The 21,747-nt window shown below is 37.8% G+C and overlaps 1 protein-coding gene across 1 annotated transcript; it reads right to left on the minus strand.

Moving 5' to 3' along the window:
* Positions 1-11,446: 11,446 nt before the first annotated feature.
* LOC107776298 (REF/SRPP-like protein At3g05500) lies at positions 11,447-13,823 on the minus strand. The gene is made up of 3 exons (XM_016596172.2): positions 13,546-13,823; positions 13,185-13,409; positions 11,447-12,020 (listed from the first exon to the last, which is right to left on the minus strand). Exons 1-3 carry the CDS (start codon positions 13,582-13,584, stop codon positions 11,604-11,606), a joined length of 681 nt encoding a protein of 226 aa, XP_016451658.1. The 5' UTR covers positions 13,585-13,823; the 3' UTR covers positions 11,447-11,603.
* Positions 13,824-21,747: the final 7,924 nt, after the last annotated feature.

Raw genomic sequence — 21,747 nt, forward strand, 5'->3', positions numbered from 1 at the left:
GATGTTGTTTGGGTGATAGTAGATCGGCTGACCAAGTCCGCACATTTTATTCCAGTCGGTACTACTTATTCTTCGGAGCGGTTGGCTGAGATTTATATTCGCGAGATTGTTCGCTTACACGGTGTGCCAGTGTCCATCATATCACATCGGGGCACGCGATTTACACCACAGTTTTGGAGAGCAGTGCAGCGAGAATTGGGCACACAGGTTCAGTTGAGTACAACATTTCACCCTCAGATGGACGGACAGTCTGAGCGCACTATTCAGATATTGGAGGATATGCTACGCGCTTGTGTCATTGATTTTGGAGGTTCTTGGGATCAATTTCTGCCACTAGCAGAGTTTGCCTACAACAACAGCTACTAGTCGAGCATTCAGATTGTTCTGTATGAGGCTTTATATGGGACACGGTATCGGTCTCCGCTGGGTTGGTTTGAACCGGGTGAGGCTAGGCTATTAGGTACTAATTTAGTTCAGGATGCTTTGGAGAAGGTTTAAGTGATTCAGGATCGACTTCGTACGGCGTAGTCTAGACATAAGAGTTATGCTAACTGGAAGGTTCGCGATGTTGCTTACATGGTAGGAGAGAAGGTACTACTCCGAGTTTCGCCTATGAAGGGCGTTATGAGATTCGGAAAGTAGGGCAAGTTGAGTCCTAGGTATATTGGGCCTTTAGAAATACTTAAGAAGATTGGAGATATGGCTTATGGACTTGCATTGTCGCCTAGTCTATCGGGTGTTCATCCAGTGTTTCATGTATCTATGCTCTAGAAGTATGTCGGAGATCCGTCTCATGTTTTGGATTTCAGTACGGTTCAGTTAGATGGTAATTTGACTTATGATGTAGAGCAGGTGGCCATTTTGGACCGGCAAGTTCGAAAGTTTAGATTAAAGAACATAGCTTCAGTGAAAGTGCAGTGGATAGGACAGCCAGTCAGAGAAGTTACTTGGGAGACTGAGCGAAAGATGCGGAGCAAATATCCACACTTATTTGAGACTCCAAGTATAATTCTAAACTTGTTCGAGGATGAACGTTTGTTTAAGAGGGGGAGAATGTAATGATTCAGCCGGTCATTTTGAGTATTACGGCCTCGTTCCCCCATTTACTACTCAATGTATGCTTTACAATTGCTATGTGCTTGTCGGAGTAATGGGTTCGGCTCCGGTAAGGTTTTGGAATGAATTGGAACACTTAGTTCCAAGGGTTAAAGCATAAGTTAAAATAGTTAACCAGATGTTGACTATGTGTAAACGACCTCACAATAGAATTTTGATGATTTCAATAGCTGCGTATGGTGATTTTGTACTTAGGAGCGTGCCCGAAAAATTATTTGAAAGTCCGTAGTTAAATTATGCTTGAAATGGCTAAAATAAAAATTTTAAGTTTAGAAATTTGACTGGGGAGTTGACTTTTTTATATCAGGGTCGGAATCCAATTCTGGAAATTTGGAATAGGTCTGTTATTTATTTATGACTTGTGTGCAAAATTTGAGGTCAATTAGACTTGATTTGATAAGTTTCGGCATCAAATGTAGAAGTTGGAACTATTTAGTTTCATTAAGCTTGAATTGGGGTATGATTCATGATTTTAGCATTATTTGATGTGAACACGACTAAGTTCGTATGATATTTAGGACTTGTTGGTGTATTTGGTTGAGGTCTCGGGGGCCTTGGGTGAGTTTCGGATGGTTAACGGATCAAATTTGGACTTAGAACAATTGAAACTTGTTGCTGCCTACTGATGCAATCACACTTGCGAAAATTGGCTTGAATGTGCGAGCTCGCAGAAGCGAGCTTGGTTGCGCAGAAGCAGAATTAGCTTGGCAAGGGTAGAGGTCATAGGTGTGCATGCAAGATCGCATAAGCGGACTCGCACCTGCGACGAGTTGATCGCAGAAGCGGAAGTGAGAGGAGAGGGGCCTCATCGCATTAGCGGTTTGGGTTCCGCAAATGCAAGGCCGCAGAAGCGGACCTCTTAACCACAAAAGTGAATGAAACCGCAGAAGCGGGGAGGACCTCACATCTGCGAGATCGCAGATGCGGTTAAATACTCCGCAGAAGCAGAAACGCTGGGCAGGCTACAAAAACAGAAGGGTCTGACATTTTTGTCATTTTGGACATTCCAAACACGGTTTTGGGGCGATTTTCAGAGAGAATTCACGGTAAAACTTGAGATAAGTCACTTGTGATCATTGTTAGTCAATAATATTTAATTATTATTGAATATTTCGACTAGATTACATGTTTTTTTATGTGAAATTAGAGGATTTAGGTCTAGTGATTTGAAAATGAGAGTTGAGGATTTGAAGGTCGAGTTGACGTCGGAAATTGGTAAATTTGGTATGGTTGGACTCGTGGTTGAATGGGCATTCATATTTTGTAACTTTCATCGGGTTCCTAGGCGTTTTTTGAGTGCAATTTCGGATTTTGTTGGAAACTTAGTATTTTTATATAGAATTAATTAATATAATTTGTATTGACTGAATCAAATTAATTGTGATTAGATTCGAGGTTCGGAGGCCGATTCGCGAGGCAAAGGCATAGCAGAATAAAGAATTTCACGGTTTGAGGTAAGTAACCATTCTAAATTTAGTCCATAGGGTATGAAACCCCAGATTATGTGTCATGTGATTGGGTTTGAGGTGGCGCGTATGCTAGGTGACGGGCGTGTGGGCGTACACCGTAGGAATTTTGACTTGGTCAAATTCTATGGAACTGTGTAGTTGAATAATCTGTTGTTATCTGTACATTCTCCAAGTATTAGAGAAACTGAACCATAAATCATGTTAGAAATCATGTTTAGGCTATGTGTTGGCACTGTAGGGACCCACAAAAATCATGTACATGTTGACTTATCTGCTAAATTACTGTTTTTTACTCAGTCATAGTTTATTTGCATATCATATCCTAGTCTTTATTGTTCCTTGTTGATACATTGCATTATTTCTGTTTGGGCTGATTTTCATGATTAATGAGAGCCCGAGAGACTGGAGAGATTGATGACTGAGTAGGGCAGAGGGCCTGATTGTGAGATATTTATACTATGGCATGTGAGTTGTCCGTACAGCATGTGAGTTATCCGTGCGGATCCAGATATTTATACTATGGCACGTGAGTTGTCCGTGCGGATCCAGATATTTATACTATGGCACGTGAGTTGTCCGTGCGGATCCAGAGATTATACTATAGCATGTGAGTTATTCGTGCGGATACATATATTGATACTATTGGCACGTGAGTTGTCCATGCGAATTATAGCTCTTGGGCTGAAGGAGCCCCTCTGGAGTCCGTACACACCCTAGTGAGCGCAGGTACCTACTGGGTGCGAGTGCCGAGTGTAAAGTGATTGTGAGGTTGGAGTGACTATTGCACTGAGAGGATACATTGATTTCATTATTATATACTTTAGTTGGCATATATCACTGTTTTGGAAATTTCTGAGAGATATTATCTTCTGTTTCAGCTGAACTTGATATGAAATTACTGTCTGGACCTTAATTGTTGAACTTGCAAGCATGCCTACTTTCTTATGTTGGAATTTACTATAATTGGACTTACATGAGAAGCTCATCACTACTTTCAGTTCTTTATTTAGGATTGTTACTTGCTGAGTTAGTTGTACTCATACTACACCCTGCACCTCGTGTGCAGATTTATGTACTTCCGTGCACGGTGGTTGTTAGTTTCTCAGAGCTTTATCTGTTGGAGATTATCGAGGTAGCTGCTTGACATCCGCAGACCTTGACTCTCTTTCCTTTCAGTTTTTGTACTGTTTTATATTTTTAGATAGTATTTTTATCAGTCATACTTTGTTATCATTTAGATGCTCATATACTCAGTGACACCGGGTTTTAGGAGTGTATTTATATTAGTATGTGTGGGTTTTTCTATTAAATTTAAATATTATGTTTTCAATCTTAAAAGAAATTATGGTTTATTGTGGTTGTCGGCTTGCCTAGTATCGAGATAGGCGTCATCACGACATACAAATTTTGGGTCGTGACAGCTACAAGGACAAGGACTAGCCTACAATTTCACCCTGGGGAAGTCAACCGGTCACCCTAATCATCCAAAACTATGCGCACCTGGCGAGGGTAACGGAGGAGGCCCTAAATAGGGGATTGGCAGCCTTTGGCCCAAGCCTCTGGCGGGCGATGACTCTCAACGGCAATATGCAACCCAATCTAGACCCACCGCTGATCAACAACTTCATCTCCTAAGCTTTCCAATCAGTCCCCTTCTTCCTAAACCCAGTAGCAGAGGACCCAACAAGGTCTCCAATCTTTGTGATTATTGAGCCCCAATCCCAACAAACTCCATCATGTTCTGCTCTAGTCGAGAAGAGTCAGTCGCCGCCTTTAGAGAACATCACAAGGAAGATCAACAGAGCCATGGAGCTCTTGAAAGGGAAAATCCTTTGGAAATGGAGACAGCAAGTTATGAACCTCTACGCATGGACTCCCTCCTACTGGACTCAGTCAGGGCGATGGAGTTCAGTGTGGAGAACAACAAAATACTTGTACTCTTATGTCCCAGGACCCTGACCAAATATGGACTGAGTCTGGTCTTCCACCACAGTCAATGTGTGACCAACCTGCTTCTGAATCTAACCCTAGTACTGAGTATAAGAAACATGAACCAAAAGAAACAAATGACGCCTCCCCGGGGGATGGAGAAGGCCCATAGAAACCAGTCCCCCACCTGCCAACCACCTCTAATGAATTACATCATATGGAATATTAGGGGTAGAAATAATACAGAGTTAAGGAGACACTGCCTTGACATGGTCCAGCTACACAAACCAGCATTATTGGTACTGTTAGAAACAAAGATGGCTGAACATAAGAAGCTGAATGAGGATTTGCATTTTGACATGCTCATCCAGTCTCCGGCAGTGGGATTGTTATGATGTGGAAGGCAGATTGTATGCAAGTTGATGAGGTATCCACTACCCCTCAAGGCATCCATGCCATAGTGAAGGTATTTCCATCACATACTCCCTAATTAATTTTAGCCATTTATGCCAGCACCATATTAGCTGATAGGAAATTGTTATGGGATAATTTAGTTACTATCTCTAAAAGCAATACTGGAAATTGGTTTGTATTTGGAGACTTCAATGAAGTCTTAAAGGCTAGGGATAAGTTTGGGGGCAACCCCATTAACCGAAAACATAGCAACCTTTTTTGGAACTGCCTTAATGAAGGCAAGTTAGTTGACTTAGGATACAAAGGCAATAAATACATTTTGGCCAACAAAAGATACAAAAATAGGAACAGTCTAATTTTAGAAAAGATAAATAGATGTTTTGCTAATGACTCTTGGATTTCTCAGTACCCTGAGTCTAGTGTAAACCATCTCTTTAGGACCCACTCAGACCACTACCCTGTCCAAATAATGCTAAAGGGAGAGCTACTACCAATAATACTAATAGGCCATTCAGGTTTGAATCAATGTGGACTAGCCACTCATCCTTTCCTAGTATCATCAATGAGGCCTTTACCCCAAACTCCCCTTTAATCCAATTAACCAACACCTTCAAAAAACTAGGGACCTAGTGGAACAGGCATACCTTTGGTAATATCTTTCACAAAAAGAGAAGGATCCTAGCCAAGATTGCTGGAATCCAAAAATCTCTCAACTACCAATTTAGCAACTTCCTGCTGAATCTAGAAAGTAGCATGAATAGAGAACTGGACTATATCCTCAAGAACGAGGAAGACTTTTGGAAACTCAAATGAAGGGTCAGATGGCTAATTGAAGGTGATGCCAACACCAGGTTTTTTCATACCTCCACCCCCAATATGAGAAGGATGGACATGATCTTGTCCCTCAAAGATGACATTGGTAACTAGTTCTATGACCAAGGAGACATCAAGATCTCCATAATGCATTTCTTTAGGAGCCTTTATACTTTCTCCCCCATACAAGCCCACATTCCCACTACTAGTCATTTGGATATGACCCACACTCTCTCAAACTGCTAAAGAGATAGCTTGGATAGGGCCCTAGAGGATAGTGAAATCAAACTGGCTATTTTCTTCTTTAAACTTTTTAAGGCTCCTAGTCCTAACGGGCTTCACCCTTTCTTTTACCAAAGATACTGGGGCATTGTGGGGAAGTCAGTGATTAACTTTTGTAAGTCATGTTTTGACACACACTCCATGGATGAAACCATAAACCAAACCCTACTTTGCCTCATCCCCAAGTTACCCCAAGCCACAATGCTCAAGAACTTTAGACCAATAGGGCTTTGTAATACCATATACAATACCACCACAAAGGTCATTGTTAACAGAATCAAGCCTCTCATCCATGCCATAATTAGCCCTAGCCAGAAAAATTCTTATCCAACAAAAGGGCCTCAAACAATTCCATTATTGTCTAAGAATACATCATTCACTTTGGGAAAATGAAAGGGAATGAGGCCCACATGATCCTCAAAATTGACTTAGAAAAAGTCTTTGGCGGACTGGAGTGGTCTTTCGTTAGAGACACTCTACATGCCATCAACTTCGCACATAGGCTAACTAAGTTAATCATATCTTGCATTAGCTCATCAAACATCTCCATCCTAGTTAATGGTGGAAAGACTGACACTTTCCAGCCTTATAGGGGAATTAGGTAAGGGGAACCCATCCTTCTTACCTATTCATTATGTATATGGAAAGGCTCTCCAGGATCATTGATAGGACTGTTCAGGATAAGCAATGGATCCCAATCAGTATTAGGAGGTCTGGTCCAAAGATATCCTGCCTATTATTTGTTGATGGCCTTACCCTGTTTGCAAAGGCAAATACCAGAAACTGCAACACAATATACTCTATCCTGCAGTCTTTTAATGAAACCTCTGGTCAAAAACTCAATCTTCCTAAGTCTAAGGTGCACTTCCCCTCTAACATAAAGCCCGACATAATGAAGAACCTTACTCATACCATTTGCATTCAAGCTACTACATCTTTTAGTAGGTACCTTAGTTTTCTAATATTCTATGAGAGACCCTCAAATAATGACTTCCAGTTCATACTAGACAATATGCAATCCAAGCTATCTGGATGGAAAACAAATTGCCTAAATATGACTGGAAAAATCATTCTGGCCAAAGCCTCTTTTAACAGCATCCCAAGCCATGTCATGCAATACATCAAGCTGTCCACCAAGACTACCAACCAAATTGATAGAATCCAAAGGAATTTTATCTGGGGTACTACACCAAATAAGAAGAAAATGCACCTGGTTAACTGGGACAAAGTCACTAGTCAAAACTCTCATGGTGGGTTAGGATTACAGAAAACTGAATGCAAGAATAAAGCCTCCCATGCTAGGCTGGCCTGGAGGATTTACCATAACACCTCTAGTATGTGGGCTAGAGTCCTAATCTCAAAACATTATAACTGGAACTATACCCTCAAGAAGCCCAAATCCCCAATTTGGCAATGTATCCTCAAAGGTAGGGATACTTACAATAAGGCTCGTAGATGAATTGTCCACAAAGGGAACATGATAAGCTTCATTAGTGATGCCTGGATTCCAAATCACCTAACCATTAGGGACATGATTGAGGGTCCACTCACCCCAAATGACATTTCTACCAAAGTGGACATTATCTACAGTTCAAAAAATTGGGATATCTCACCCATCTCCATGAACCTTCATGAGGACATCACTAATCTAATCAAATTAACATTCATCCCTACTAATTCTACCAAATAAGACATGCTAATTTGGGGTCTCACTCCAAGTGGGTCCTTTACCACCAAATCAGCATATACCTTCCTTAGCAACACCAATAATATTCTGATGAATGAGGAAGAGGGTAACTTCAGTTGGATATGGAAGTTAAAAGTCCCAAACAAAATAAAAACTTTCATCTGGCTGCTTATACAGGACATGCTCCCTACTGGAGCTTTCCTACACAGAATTGGATTCAATTGCAACCTTGCATGCTGTTTTTGCCCAACCATCCCTGAAACTAACGACCGCATCTTTTTTGAATGCCCCAATGCAACCCAGTTCTGGCATGACCTAATATCCAAAGGAACTACTGAAATCCAGCAATTGAATCATAACTTTACAGCCCAGTTATGGCCTATCACTTGGAACAAGCTAAGAAAACTGTCCTTTAACAACATTACCTCTTGGGAAATCATCCTTCTGTTCTGCTTCTAGCATATTTGGCTAGCTAGAAACCATAATCTTTTTAATAAAAAGAAAGATACAATCTCTGCTAACAACACCATTGCCAAATCAATTGAGTACTATACATTGGCCCAAAGAGATGATTAGGAAGCTCTTTCCTACCATAGTCAAATGGGAGCCCCCCGTGAAGGGGCACTATAAACTCAACATTGATGGGACAACTAAGGGCAACCCAGGCATTAGGGGAATTGGTGGGGCCTTTCGGACTCATAATGGGGATTGGATTCTGGGTATATGGAAAACATGCCACACACCACCAACATAATGGCAAATTTAAAAGATTTGCTAAAGGGCCTCCAAATTGCCGAACAAAATAGATGATTACCTCTAGAAATAGTTACAGACTCGGCAAAGGTAATAAGAATGCGACTCACATGCAATATAATTTATGATCCTATTATATGTGAATGCAAGTTGTTGATCCAAAGGATGGGCAGTGTAGTGGTGAGGCACAATTATACGGAGCAGAATAGAGTGGCTAATGCACTCGCAAAGGAAGCAGCAAAATCAAAAAAATTGGGAAGAGCTACCATGCTAGTAATTCCTCCGGTGTTTGCAAATGATGTATTCTGGGCAAACATCCTAGGAATTGAAGTAATTAGACACTTTTTGGTATGTAATATTGATACACTAGACCAAAACTTGTCCGTTTTAGGGGGATTACAGTACCCCCATCTAACCAGTACTCTGTAACGTAGTTGTTAATATATATAATTTCCCTTTGACAAATAAAAGGTGTTTGGACATAAAAATTATAATTTTTGAAAATAGTAGTATTCGGAGTTAAGTTAAAAAAATAATACTATTTAAAATTTAAAATAATGTTTGGATATGCATTTCACTTTAAAAAATATTGCACTTTTGTGAGTGAAAAAAACATTCCAAAAAAATTGAAAAAGTTTGAAAAATCTCCAATAATACAGTTTTTCATGGACAAACACGTTTTAAAAAAACTCTGAAAAAAGAAAAAAAGTCTATGACACACGGGTCCTTATTTACCCATAATATTAAATTTAATTACAAGTTAATATATAATTTATCATTTATATAAAAAAGTAATATATTAGACCTCAACCTTCCCCATTTTCTTGTCTTTGCTATTTGTTTTCAAATTTCTATTGCTTCATCACTTTGTTGCCGCTTCAAATTAAAATCTTTCCACAAAAAAATAGATTGGATATTCCAAAGTAGTTATAAAATATAAAGCACTAATTTTTCCAAACTAATATAAAATTAATAGCGGTATCCATTTAAACAATTCAATGCACCCTTTGAATTTTCATTTCCAGTAAAGACCTTCAAAACCGTCTCCAATATTTGCTAATTTGGATGCCGATTTAGTTTAAAGGCCAACAAAACGTGAAGACATGAGTCTAAACTCTATTGACAGCCATTAAAAAATTTCGTAACTATAAATTCAAAAATTAAATTTTGTCAAATTGTTGTTTGTTTGGACTGGGTGTTGTTGAAAATGATTGGGAATATCCTTTGAAGTTTACATCTCGTTTTTTAGATAATTTGGTGAAGATTCGAGGTGGTTTTGGTTGAAATTTCAAATTGAAACTCGAATAAGTAGACGTAAATAAATTGTATATATTTTAAATGTTGGGTATAGAAACGGCTTACAAAACATGTGCAACTAACATAATTGTATAAAAGTTATATCTAAATTGTATATAAATTATAGTTTTTACCGGATTCAGTACAAAAAAATTATATGTAAGTAGTAGATAAATCATAGATTTTGACCGAATTTGTATATATTTTATACAACTTTAGTTACATTCTATAAATAGGAATACATAAACCGAGTAAATAAGTTTAAATTTTTGTATATATATGAAAAAGTCTATAATCTATGGGTAATACTAATTACAGGGAAGATGTATTTACCAAGTTAACTGATTTTTGTACATAGGATTTAATAAATTGGTGTATTATACTGATTACTTTTATTTTTAAAAAAATACCAAGTTAGCTGATTTTCATTCATAGGATTTAATAAATTGGTGTATTATACTGATAATTATTTTTTAATAAAATACCAAATTATTCTTTACTTCTTATTATAGAGACTTATGTGTCATCATCATACTTCAGTACTATATTATAAACATTAGATCAAAAGTTGAATGTGAAATACCAAAATAACCCTATACTATTATTGGATTTTTATGCCCTTAAAAGTAATTTTAATAATACCTTCAATATTAATAACAAAAGTTAGTTTTGTAACATTAAATTTGACTTGGGAATTATCAAAGAATTTAGTAAGGTAGATGTACCAGAATTCTTCATTTTACAAAGCTAAGCTCTTTAACTTCGGCGTATAATAAATTTTTTGAGCTAACATTTACAGTTCTTATATTTTATCTTCTCCTTTTATTTTTCTTAGCTTAAATATTCAGATTATTATGATTTCTAAGTGCAATCTTTTTCTTATAAATACAAATCATGATTCAAAACATTTTACCATCCATGTACAAAACGATATAATTTTTTACTAATTATATGGGATAGACGCGCAAAAACGTACCCAAGAATTAATAAATTTAATTTTATTGAGCAATAGGTTTTACACCATTAGTGTATAAAATATATTCAGCATCTTTGAAACTTAATAGAAAGCATTTGAAGGTGACAATGGCCAAAGAGAAACGAGAAATAAAAAGGTATAGTTAGAAAGAAATTTGCTCGACGGAACTACATCAGCACAATGAGATATTTTGTTCCGGGATCCTATCACGATCAAGTTAATTATGTGAAAAGCAAATTGTTTCCGAAAAACAAGACTTGGTATTTCTAAACTATTAGCCAAAATCACAAAAGCGCGCCACCGTAGTTCCCATTTGATACAATTTAGACTATTTTTATAAATAAAAAGAATACTCTACTTACGATGAATATTTTACATATTTCTTATTGGTAAATGGCTGGTGATAAAAGCTACGAATACATGGTAGCAGCAAATCTGTTAAGGATGAAGCAATGCCGCATTACTGCTGTTAGATCAATGGGACTGATGGAAAATCATGTTTCGATCAAAATAGCAACCAAATTTTCTATTTAGTTTATAGGAAGTTTTTCTTTCGCTTTTTTCCCTAAAGGCACTACACTCATGAACAAACGAGATATTTTGAAAGAAAAGAACAAAATGTTACTGTGTATATAAGAGACATCCCAAAAAGACAAAATGGGATACCCGAGCAATAAGAGCTTATCAACACTTTCAACAATGAAAACCGAATAGACAAACACAATTATTTACTTCAAACACACAACAAACAATCCACAACACAGTAAACAGATAAAAACTGTTTCAAAGAACTCCAGATCATATCCTGGAGCTCCTCACAGAACTAAACAGCTAGTTATGAACCATAAAGGTAAAATCAGAAGGTTCCTTAGTTGGAAGCCACATGCTGAGTGCTGAACACCTTAGAAATCTTGCCAGTAGGTACCAATGGAAGATATGATGCAACCTTGTACCCTTTCTCTGCAGATTGCTGGACAATCTCATTGTACTTCCCAGAATAGTAAGCAGCTGTTGGAGCAACTGCTTGAGTAACTTTAGGAACGACGGGAAGTCGGTTAAGAGAGAGCCAAGCTGAAGCTGCATATTGCTCGGCCATTGGTTCGTACTTGGTGTAAAGTCCCTTGGCAGCAGGCTCGTACTTGGCATAGACTGTTTTTGCAAGTCCTGATGCAGCTCCTATCACACCAGCACTTTTGACATCGGCTGCCACGGAGCGAGCTGCTGCAGGAGCCTGCTTGACCATAGGGGGAACACGAGTCTCAATCTTACGAACAGACTCATCAACCTGCAAAATGTTTGTCAAATTCATGTGAATCACATATATCAACAAGGTACGAATTATCAAAGCTACAATCCAATCAAATAGTAAGCAATATCCGATGAAAGAGGTAGAGCAAATCAATATGATTGTATTAACAAACTAGAACGTTTTAAAGAACTGTAGGATCAATTGACAAATAAAATTTAACTACAAGAAATATGACTACCAAATTTTATAGTGCCAGTTGGCACTGTGTTTCAATCACATACTATTTTCACAAAAGGTTCAGCTGTTACATATTTTATTCATCAGCCTAAAATTATTATCTCTTCATTGGCTGACCAACATTGAATTAGATACACACAATAGCCACAAGAATGATAAAAGGAGAAGCAATATGCACCCAACAGCCCTGGATTCTACATCAGTTCACCAAATAAGGAGATCATCCCCACTATGAAATCCCATAATCAATCCTATGCAACTAATAAGATATCCCAAACAGTTCATGTATGAACTAACTTTGTACCTAGTAGAAAAATGGGAAAATGACACGCTTTCAAAATAATAGCCGAAAAATATATATTTTTTGTATATATATATATTTTATATGTTATATACAAAAATTATACAATTTTTCGGCTACCGCGGGCTAAAAGTGAAAAAAGCCCCCAATAAATCTCACCACCACAAACACAGTGCATCAACATGTGAAAAACTTCCAATTTTCATTTAAAAACATTAAAAAAAAAAGAAAATATGCTAGTTCAGTTCTTCCATATGCACACATCAAACAAAGAAAACATTTAATTGTGTTTAACCTATCAAAGCATACCCAGCATGATTATTGTTGCATTTCATAACCTTCATGGAATAAAAAACAACTTATAAATTTATTGAGGAAAACTGATTCAATAACTGCAAAACAGATAAATTTTGAATTTATATTTCTAAAATGCGAATCTAGTATAGAGCAAGCAATCGATCCCATTTGAAAAAACAGTCAATGCATAGCGACATCATGAAGCTAATTAATCAATCCAAATAATGTATAATCCCAATTGTGATATCATAATAATACAAAAGTAGAATTTCTATCTCATAAAGTGGAATACAGTAATTAATCCAAATCCATGATAGGTAAAATGATAAAAATAAAATTCAAGTCAATTGTGCAAGGAAATATACCTTACGGTCAACAAACTTGAGGACCTCGACAGGGACATCATGAAATTTATCATAGACAGGGCCAACCACGGTCTTAACGGTGCCTTCGACGGTCTGAACACCGGGCTTCAGGGGACCAGAATTCTCTTTGGCGTAACCATACACCTTCGTTACATAGAGCGCCGCATGAATCATCGCCACTTGCAAAAATTCCAAATACTTCAATTTCTCTTCCTCAGTTTGAGCCTTCAATCACAAAATCAAACCAAAAACAAAAAAAAAAACAAATTAGACCAAAAAAGCAAAATTTCATCAAATATCGATATAAACAAGGAAACAAATGAATTAAAAAACCAATACGGAGGCATGAAATTGAAATTACCATCTCGGGTAGTTGAGGCTTAGGGTTTGATTCGGCCATGATATAAGATCAAAGTGATTCGGTATGAGCGAAGAGTGGGGAATTGGGAATGAATGCAAACGAGAAAAGTATGAAACGTTTATGCGTTTAGGTTTGGTGCGAGGGACTATATATATATATAGGGGGGGGGGGTCATACAGCGGCACGCATGTCAAGGAGAGTGGACGGGGAAGGTAACTTAACCGCGTGGCCAATGAGAAACCGACTTTTTATATGTTAGCATTTTATTTTCGACGTTATTGTGGGCAGAAGAGAGTGGACTTCGCTGACTACTTCCGGGCTAAGTTTTTTGTATTTAATTTTGTCCTATTTCACCGTCTTCTAGATTTCTAGCTAAAGAAATGCACTAGTATCTTGAGTAATGACCTCAAATATTTACTTTCATAATATTTATTTAACAATTAATAACTATTGTTGCAAAATATGTTTTTTGATTTATTAAGGGCCAAAATTTAAATTGTTATTGAATTATATTGGTTCAGATTTAACGCACACCACAGTTTAGGGCAAATTTGACTTTACGTATTTGAACATTTTCCAAACTCTTACAACTTATTTGGATGGTTATTATATGCTTGTATGCTATTGTTACTATAAATATAATGTTTATTTTGATTATTACTTAAATTTATTATATTATATTATTAAATCTACCAATGCTACCTAATGATGAAAAGTTCCATTGCCGCTATACAGGGGCGGTTCTAAGGCTTTGGGTGGTTGTCACGCTCCAAACCCGGGGAGCGCGACCAACGCTCAACAGAGTGAACTCGTTCGAGCAAGCCTGCTAGATACTTTCTACCACAAACTCACTCATGGAATAAAAAGAGGTGACATATATTCATTGATTAGACAATAGGGAGATCATGAATACTGTCACGACCCAAAATCCCACCACATGCGTCGTGATGGCACCTAGTCTCTAAGACTAGGTAAGCCGATTTCTTTTACATTTTGAAGCCATTTTTTTTTTTGAATTAAAATCTAACGATGAAAATAATTACAATATACAACCTCCCAAGACTGGTAGTACTGAGTCACGAACTCTAACTTAATACATGGAATGATCACGAGGACCGAATATACAATACTGTTTGATTACAAATCAACAGTACAATGAAATGAAAAGACTCCAAGGGACTGCGACGACCAAGCAACTCTACCTTGAATCCTTACGATCCCGCTTTAACTCTGCTCAAGTCCGTTATCTTCAATACCTGACTCTGCACAAAAATGTGCAGAAGTGTAGTATGAGTACGCCACGGTCGGTACCCAGTAAATATCAAGACTAACTCAATGGAGTAGATACGAGGTACATTCAAGACACTCACTAGTCTAATAACATGTACAATATAATATACAAAATAATAAGAAACAAATAACAGTAGGGCAACATGAAACAACCAGTGATATGCACAGCAGACAAAGAATACAATTAATATCGCTCAATAATTAATATGTACAATTACACCCAATTAAATAAAGTCCTTCAAATAAATATCTTTCACATATAATTCTTCCAGATAACTCTCTTTCAAATATAATATTCTCAAATAATTATTTTTCAAATATAATTCCTCAAATAAATATCTTTCAAATACAATTCTTTCATATAATACTTTCTAAGTAAAAATCCTTCCAAATAAATATTTTGAATATAATTCTTTCAATAAATCTTTTCAAATATAATTTCCTCAAATAAATATCTTTCAAATACAATTCTTTCATATAATACTTTCTAAGTAAAAATCCTTCCAATTAAATATTTTGAATATAATTCTTTCAATTAAAAAGTCACCATGTGACACCTCATTTCATAATCATAAAAATACGGGTCTCAACCCATTTTCATATTTTTCATAAATGCGGGTCTCAGCCCATTTTCATATTTCCACGGCACCTAGTGCCCATAATTAAATAATCATATTTTTCCGGCACCTCGTGCCCTCATTTCATCTCACAACTGCACGGACAATTCACGTGCCAAATATCATCATTATTTACTCACGGCATCTCGTGCCCACATTTTAATTTATAATCCGCCTGGCAATAGCCACAGGTTCTCAATTTCAACATAAAACAAATTGTTATCAATTTACTATCAACAAGACCAATTGCACAAGGCATAAAAATAAACACAAGAAAAATCACAACATCACATAAAAATCATCAACACCACAACCCCACATCATCACATATCGTCCCTGACAATAGCCACCATTATCGCTCCTATTGCCACCCTTATCACTCCTATAGCCACCATTATCGCTCCGCCCATACATTATCAATAGCCACCCTTATCGCTCTTACTGCCACCCTTATCGCTCCTATAGCCACCCTTATCGCTCCGCCCAGACAATATTCCAACAACACAACAATAGTGAAATGCCACCCTTATAACCACATAATATCAACGGTGAAATGCCACCCTTATCTCTCCAAAATAACAACTCACACAACACAATAATTTACACGAAAAATTACTACAGCAATATAACAAAAATCAATTCATATCAAAATTTGCCCAATGACCACAACCAAATTCCAAAGCTATAACCAAGTCAATTAATTTTACAACAAATAGCCAAAAACTCCACACAATGCGTCCAACACCCAAAAATAATCAATAGAGATAGAAATTTCTCAACATAAAGCAAAGTCTTCATAAAAATTAAATTTTCAATAATTATATAAACACCTCTTCTTAAGCTCATTTAATTAATTATTTGCAGAGTGAAAAATCCAAAATAAAATTAAATTCAAATAATTATCAAACCAGCAAATTCACGGAATTACATAAATAATCAAGTAACAATCACATCAAATTGTCATATAAAAACAAATTCAACAATAAGTATTTAGGCATGGCAAACAGATGATTTAATAATTTTTCATAATTTCCCAATTTACTACACAATAATGCCTAAGACTTTAATTCAATGAATTTTGCATGTATAAGTCTGAGTACGTACTCGTCACCTCGCATACACGGCTTTTTTCACATTTCACAAATGGCACATAAAACTTAATGCCTAAGGGGTAATTTTCCCACTCGAGGTTAAGCAAGACACTTACCTCTTTGAAGTTATGCCGATATTTCAAAATCGCCTTCTTGCTTGAATTAACCTCCGGACAGCTCAAATCTATCCAAATTAATTGTATAACTTCATTAAAATTCATCGGAAATAATTCTGGATAATAATACGTCAACTTAAAAATTTTATTCCAAAAAGTCAACACGGAACTCGCCTCTCGGGACCCGACATAATTTTCATGAAATCCGAATACCCATTCCGATACGAGTTCAACCATACCAATTTTATTGAATTCCAATAACAACTCGACCTCCAAATCTTAAATTTTTTTTATGGAAGATTTTGTAAAAATCTTGATTTCTTCCATTTAAATTCGAACTAAATGAAGAATATAATCATAGATTCATGAAATATAATCACTTTAGGATATAAAATACTTACCCCAACCAAGCTCGTGAAAAATTCCTCCATAATCGCCCAAATCCGAGCTCCAAAAATTCCAAAACGAAATGCCAAAAATGACCATTTTTGTCCTTATGATTCTGCCCAGTTTCGCACATGCGGACTAATTTTCTCACCTGCGTGCTCGCTTTTGCGAGCGAAATCTCGCTTCTGCGAAGTCACTGCCCAGCCACAAAGCTCGCACCTGCGGAACCATTTCAGCTTCTGTGCTGATCGCAGGTGCGCAATATTTCCGCTACTGCGCTGCCTCGTTGCTTCTGCGTAGCAAATATCGCACCTGCGATTGCGCAGGTGCCGAAGGCTGTCCGCATCTGCGACCTTCCTCCAGCTCTGCCCAGCGAAATTTCGCTTCTGTGAAGTTACTGCCCAGCCATAAAGCTCGCACCTGCGGAACCATTTCCGCTTCTGCGCTGATCGCAGGTGCGTAGCATTTCCGCTTCTGCGGTGCCTCGTCGCTTCTGCGTAGCAAATATTGCACCTGCGATTGCGCAGGTGCGGAAGGCTGTCCGCATCTGCGACCTTCTTTCAGCTCTGCCCAACTCAACCAATTATACCAACATGTCCCAAAATATAATACGAACTTAGTCGAGACTTCAAACCACATCAAACAACGCCGGAATTATGAATCGCGCATCGAATCGAATTATAAGTTTTCAAATCTTTCAACTTATTTATTTTGTACCGAAACGTATCAAATCAATCCGGAATGACTTCAAATTTTGCACACAAGTCATAATTGATGTAATGGAGATATTCCCATTTTCGGAATCAAAATCCGACCTCGTTACCAAAATTTCACCCTTCGGTCGGACTTTTTCAAAATCTTATATTTTCTAACTTTCGCCAAAATATGTCGAATTGTCCTACGGACTTCCAAATCCAAATCTGAACATACGCCTAAGTTCGAAATCATCATACGAAGCTATTTCCATCATCAAAATTCCATTCCTGGGTCGTTTTCTCAAAAGTCAACTCTCCGGTCAACTCTTTCCATTTAAGCTTCTAAATAAGAATTGTTCTTTTAATTAAATTCCGAAAATCAAACTCGACCACACTCACGGGTCATAATACATATTACGAAACTTCTCGAGACCTTAAGCCACTGAATGGGGCGTAAATTCTTAAAATGACAAGTCGGGTCATTACATTCTCCACCTCTTAAACAAACGTTCGTCCTCGAACATTCTAAGAATTATTTTGGGGTTACCAAATTGATGATTTTACTTTTACACATATACTCACGGTTGATTCCACACTACCGCATTTGAGATAAGCGTGACAATATCATCTCATTTGAGTTTATTTCTTTTACCCATATTTGTAAACTTTAAGATCAATTTCTTACACTCCAACATTTCAAAAGGTCTGATTTTTTACAACAACACACGGTATTAGTCTCAACTAGTTATAGCAACTCGTGCCTACACACACATCAATTTTCTTGATAGTGTTGAAGTACTTTAATTTTTTTTGAGGTGTTTCATTCTTCCCTTCTTAGGGTCATTCGCCCTCAAACACATAACATAACTTATCTCTTCCTTTGCAAATCTCAATCCTCCAAATTTTACTAACTCCCAAATTTTTTATTTTTTATTTTTTTAGAAATTTCGGCAGAGTCTCCCCTGTAATTAGGCCTAACCACCTGCCAGAGTAACACCAAAACAACTCCTAACAACACATCCACAATGTATATATCAATAACACAATCTCAGCGTTACAAATACTGCATTATCATAATGATATCAGGACATGAAGCACATCACATGTATGCTCATCACCACATCTCTGGTCTTAAAAGTTGTTCATAATTAATTCCAGCATCATCAATTAATCTCATATTAACCATCACCTCATTTCGAATTTTCACAATACTGGCAACAGAATGTGAGGCATGAAGACCTCATGATTACTGACTCGGATTAATGAGTCACATTTAATGCCACCTAGGCACTCATCTCATAGGTTAAAACTCAATGTTTACAGCACCAAAATGACTGAATATGCACAGAAAAATATACAAGAATTATCAAATAAGCCTAACAGGCATGACTCCCTATTAATACTATTGTACAATTAAATTTCACAAAGTAAAAATTTTAAACTCATAAATATTTCACCACAAGGACCTTGTCCTTACATAACTTCCATCGCGGCTTGCAGCCCGGGTTAAATATTTTACATCATGTAAAAATGTGAGGATCCCGTCCTCAACTCCGAATCACAAGTATGTTGCACATTGTGCCAACTGAAATTTTCAGTTTCTTTTCTTTCTTCTTTTCAATATATTTCATAAACATTTTTCACAACATATAATGAACCCTCCTACCGGTAGGGCATATAATTCATAAAAATTGGAATCAATTATTCTGAAACACATTAAACCCGATGTAATGAATAATAAAAATTACTTTTGGGCTTATAGCCCTCAATGGTGTACCAAAAATAAAATGGCAGACACGGGTTCACATCTTTAAATCTCCTAACAGGGATAAACATATAAGTGGGACACAAATTTACGAAGCTCACCCATAAGTGGAGCATAATAGGAGGACTCGCCTCAATATTCAGAACCGAATCAAATTAAGGGAAATTATCCTTTATAATAAAAATCAGGATCGTACCTGTAACGACATCATATGGTGTATTGGCCCCAGCCAAATCATAGTGATTATATCAACGGGTCGGGACTTCACCTCTTAGGCGCCCACTACACGCCTGTCCTCCACCTCTAGCTAACTGTGCACGTGGAGTATCAGCTGGAATAAAGCTTGTAGCTGGAGTGTTCTGATAAAATCCACCCCTCCCAAGTCTGGGACAATCTCTCATGATATGCCTAGTATCACTACACTCATAACAACCCCTCTAAGGTCGCGACTCCTCGTACTGAGTCTGTACCGGATAACTGGAATAACCATTGTAAGAATCTCGTGTCGGTAGTGCACTATAAACTGGAGCACCCCGAGTAATCTGATGTGCGGACTGAGCTGACCGACTGCTCAAGCCTCTGCTATAATGGGTTCTAGCTGAAGAGTAAAATCCACTGAATCCTCCAGATCTTCGAGACCTTTTGGCCTCCTTAGACTCCCTTTCCTCGCCTAAAACACCCTCAATCTTCCTTGCAATCTCCACTACTTGTTGAAATGGAGCATCAGTTTGCAACTCTCTAGCCATGCATATTTTAATATCATAATCGAGCCCCTCAATGAATCTACGAACCCGTTCTCTGATTGTAGGAACTAAGATAGGTGCATGACGGGCTAAGTCACTGAACCTGATAGCATATTCTGACACTGTCATAGTGCCCTGACACAACCGTTCAAACTCCATGTACCACGCATCTCGGATAGTCTGGGGAACAAACGCTTTCAAGAACATTTCCGAAAATTGAGTCCAAGTTGGTGGTGTTGCATCGGATGGTCTACCTTCTTCATAGATTTGCCACCACCGATACGCTGCGCCTGACAGTTGAAATGTGGTAAAGGCAACTCCGCTCACTTTCTCAATATCTATGGTACGGAGAATACAGTGATAATTTTCCAGAAATCCTTAGGCATCCTCTGTAGTTGTGCCACTGAAAGTTGGTGGATCATATTTCTTAAACCTTTCAAGTCTCTTTTGTTCTTCTTCTGATGCCTCGGGCCTGACCTCAGGCCGAACCGGAATAATAGGTTGTACCGGTACTACACCCGGAACCTGACCAACGTGAACCTGCTGCTCTGGAATTGTGGTAGGAGTCTGAGCTACTCCCCCAATCTGCGAAATATTTGATACACCAGAGATCAATCCCGCCCGAGTTAAGGTACCAAACATACTCAGGAACTGTGCTAAGGTTTCCTGAAGTCCGGGGGTAACAACAGGTGCTTCTGGTACCTGTCCCCCAACTGGAGCTACTAGTGGCTCCTCAACTGTTGTTCTGACAGGTGCTCTAGTCGCAACACGTGCCGTTCCTCGACCTCTACCTCGGCCCCGGCCTCTTGCAGCCCTAGCAGTATGTGCGGATGCCTGCTCAGATAACCCAGTAGCACGTGTCCTCACCATCTGTGAGGGAATGGAGATACAAAGGTTCAAATTCCAAATTCAACAAATTTCGCATGATATGAATGAAAGAAATGGAAATTTTCTAACAGTTCTGTAGCCTCTCGAAGATAAGTACAGACGTCTCCATACCGATCCGCAAGACTCGTTCGTGACTCGTAGAACCTATGAACCTAGAGCTCTGATACCAACTTTTTACGACCCAAAACTCCACTACAGGCGTCGTGATGGCACCTAGTCTCTAAGACTAGGTAAGCCGATTTCATTTACATTTTGAAGCCTTTTTTAAAAAAATTAAAATCTAATGGCGGAAATAATTACAATACACAACCTCCCAAGAATGGTAGTACCGAGTCACGAACTCTAACTGAATAAATGGAATGATCACGAGGACCAAATATACAATACTGTTTGATTACAAATTAACAGTACAATAAAATAAAATAACTCCAAGGGACTGCGACGACCAAGCAACTCTACCTTGAATCCTTACGATCCCGCTTTAACTCTGCTCAAGTCCGTTATCTTTAATACATGGCTCTGCACAAAAATGTGCAGAAGTGTAGTATGAGTACGCCACGGCCGGTACCCAGTAAGTATCAAGACTAACTCAATGGAGTAGAGACGAGGT

This window comes from Nicotiana tabacum, chromosome 19 (assembly GCF_000715075.1).
Source record: "Nicotiana tabacum cultivar K326 chromosome 19, ASM71507v2, whole genome shotgun sequence".
Classification (NCBI taxonomy): Eukaryota; Viridiplantae; Streptophyta; class Magnoliopsida; order Solanales; family Solanaceae; genus Nicotiana; species Nicotiana tabacum.

Excerpts from the sequence above, each read along its gene's own strand:
- LOC107776298 (XM_016596172.2), bottom strand. The coding sequence starts at position 13,584 with ATGGCCGAATCAAACCCTAAGCCTCAACTACCCGAGATG. Across the intron at positions 13,410-13,545 it reads AGCCTCAACTACCCGAGATG|GCTCAAACTGAGGAAGAGAA; the intron begins GTAATTTCAATT and ends TTGTGATTGAAG. Across the intron at positions 12,021-13,184 it reads TCAAGTTTGTTGACCGTAAG|GTTGATGAGTCTGTTCGTAA; the intron begins GTATATTTCCTT and ends AACATTTTGCAG.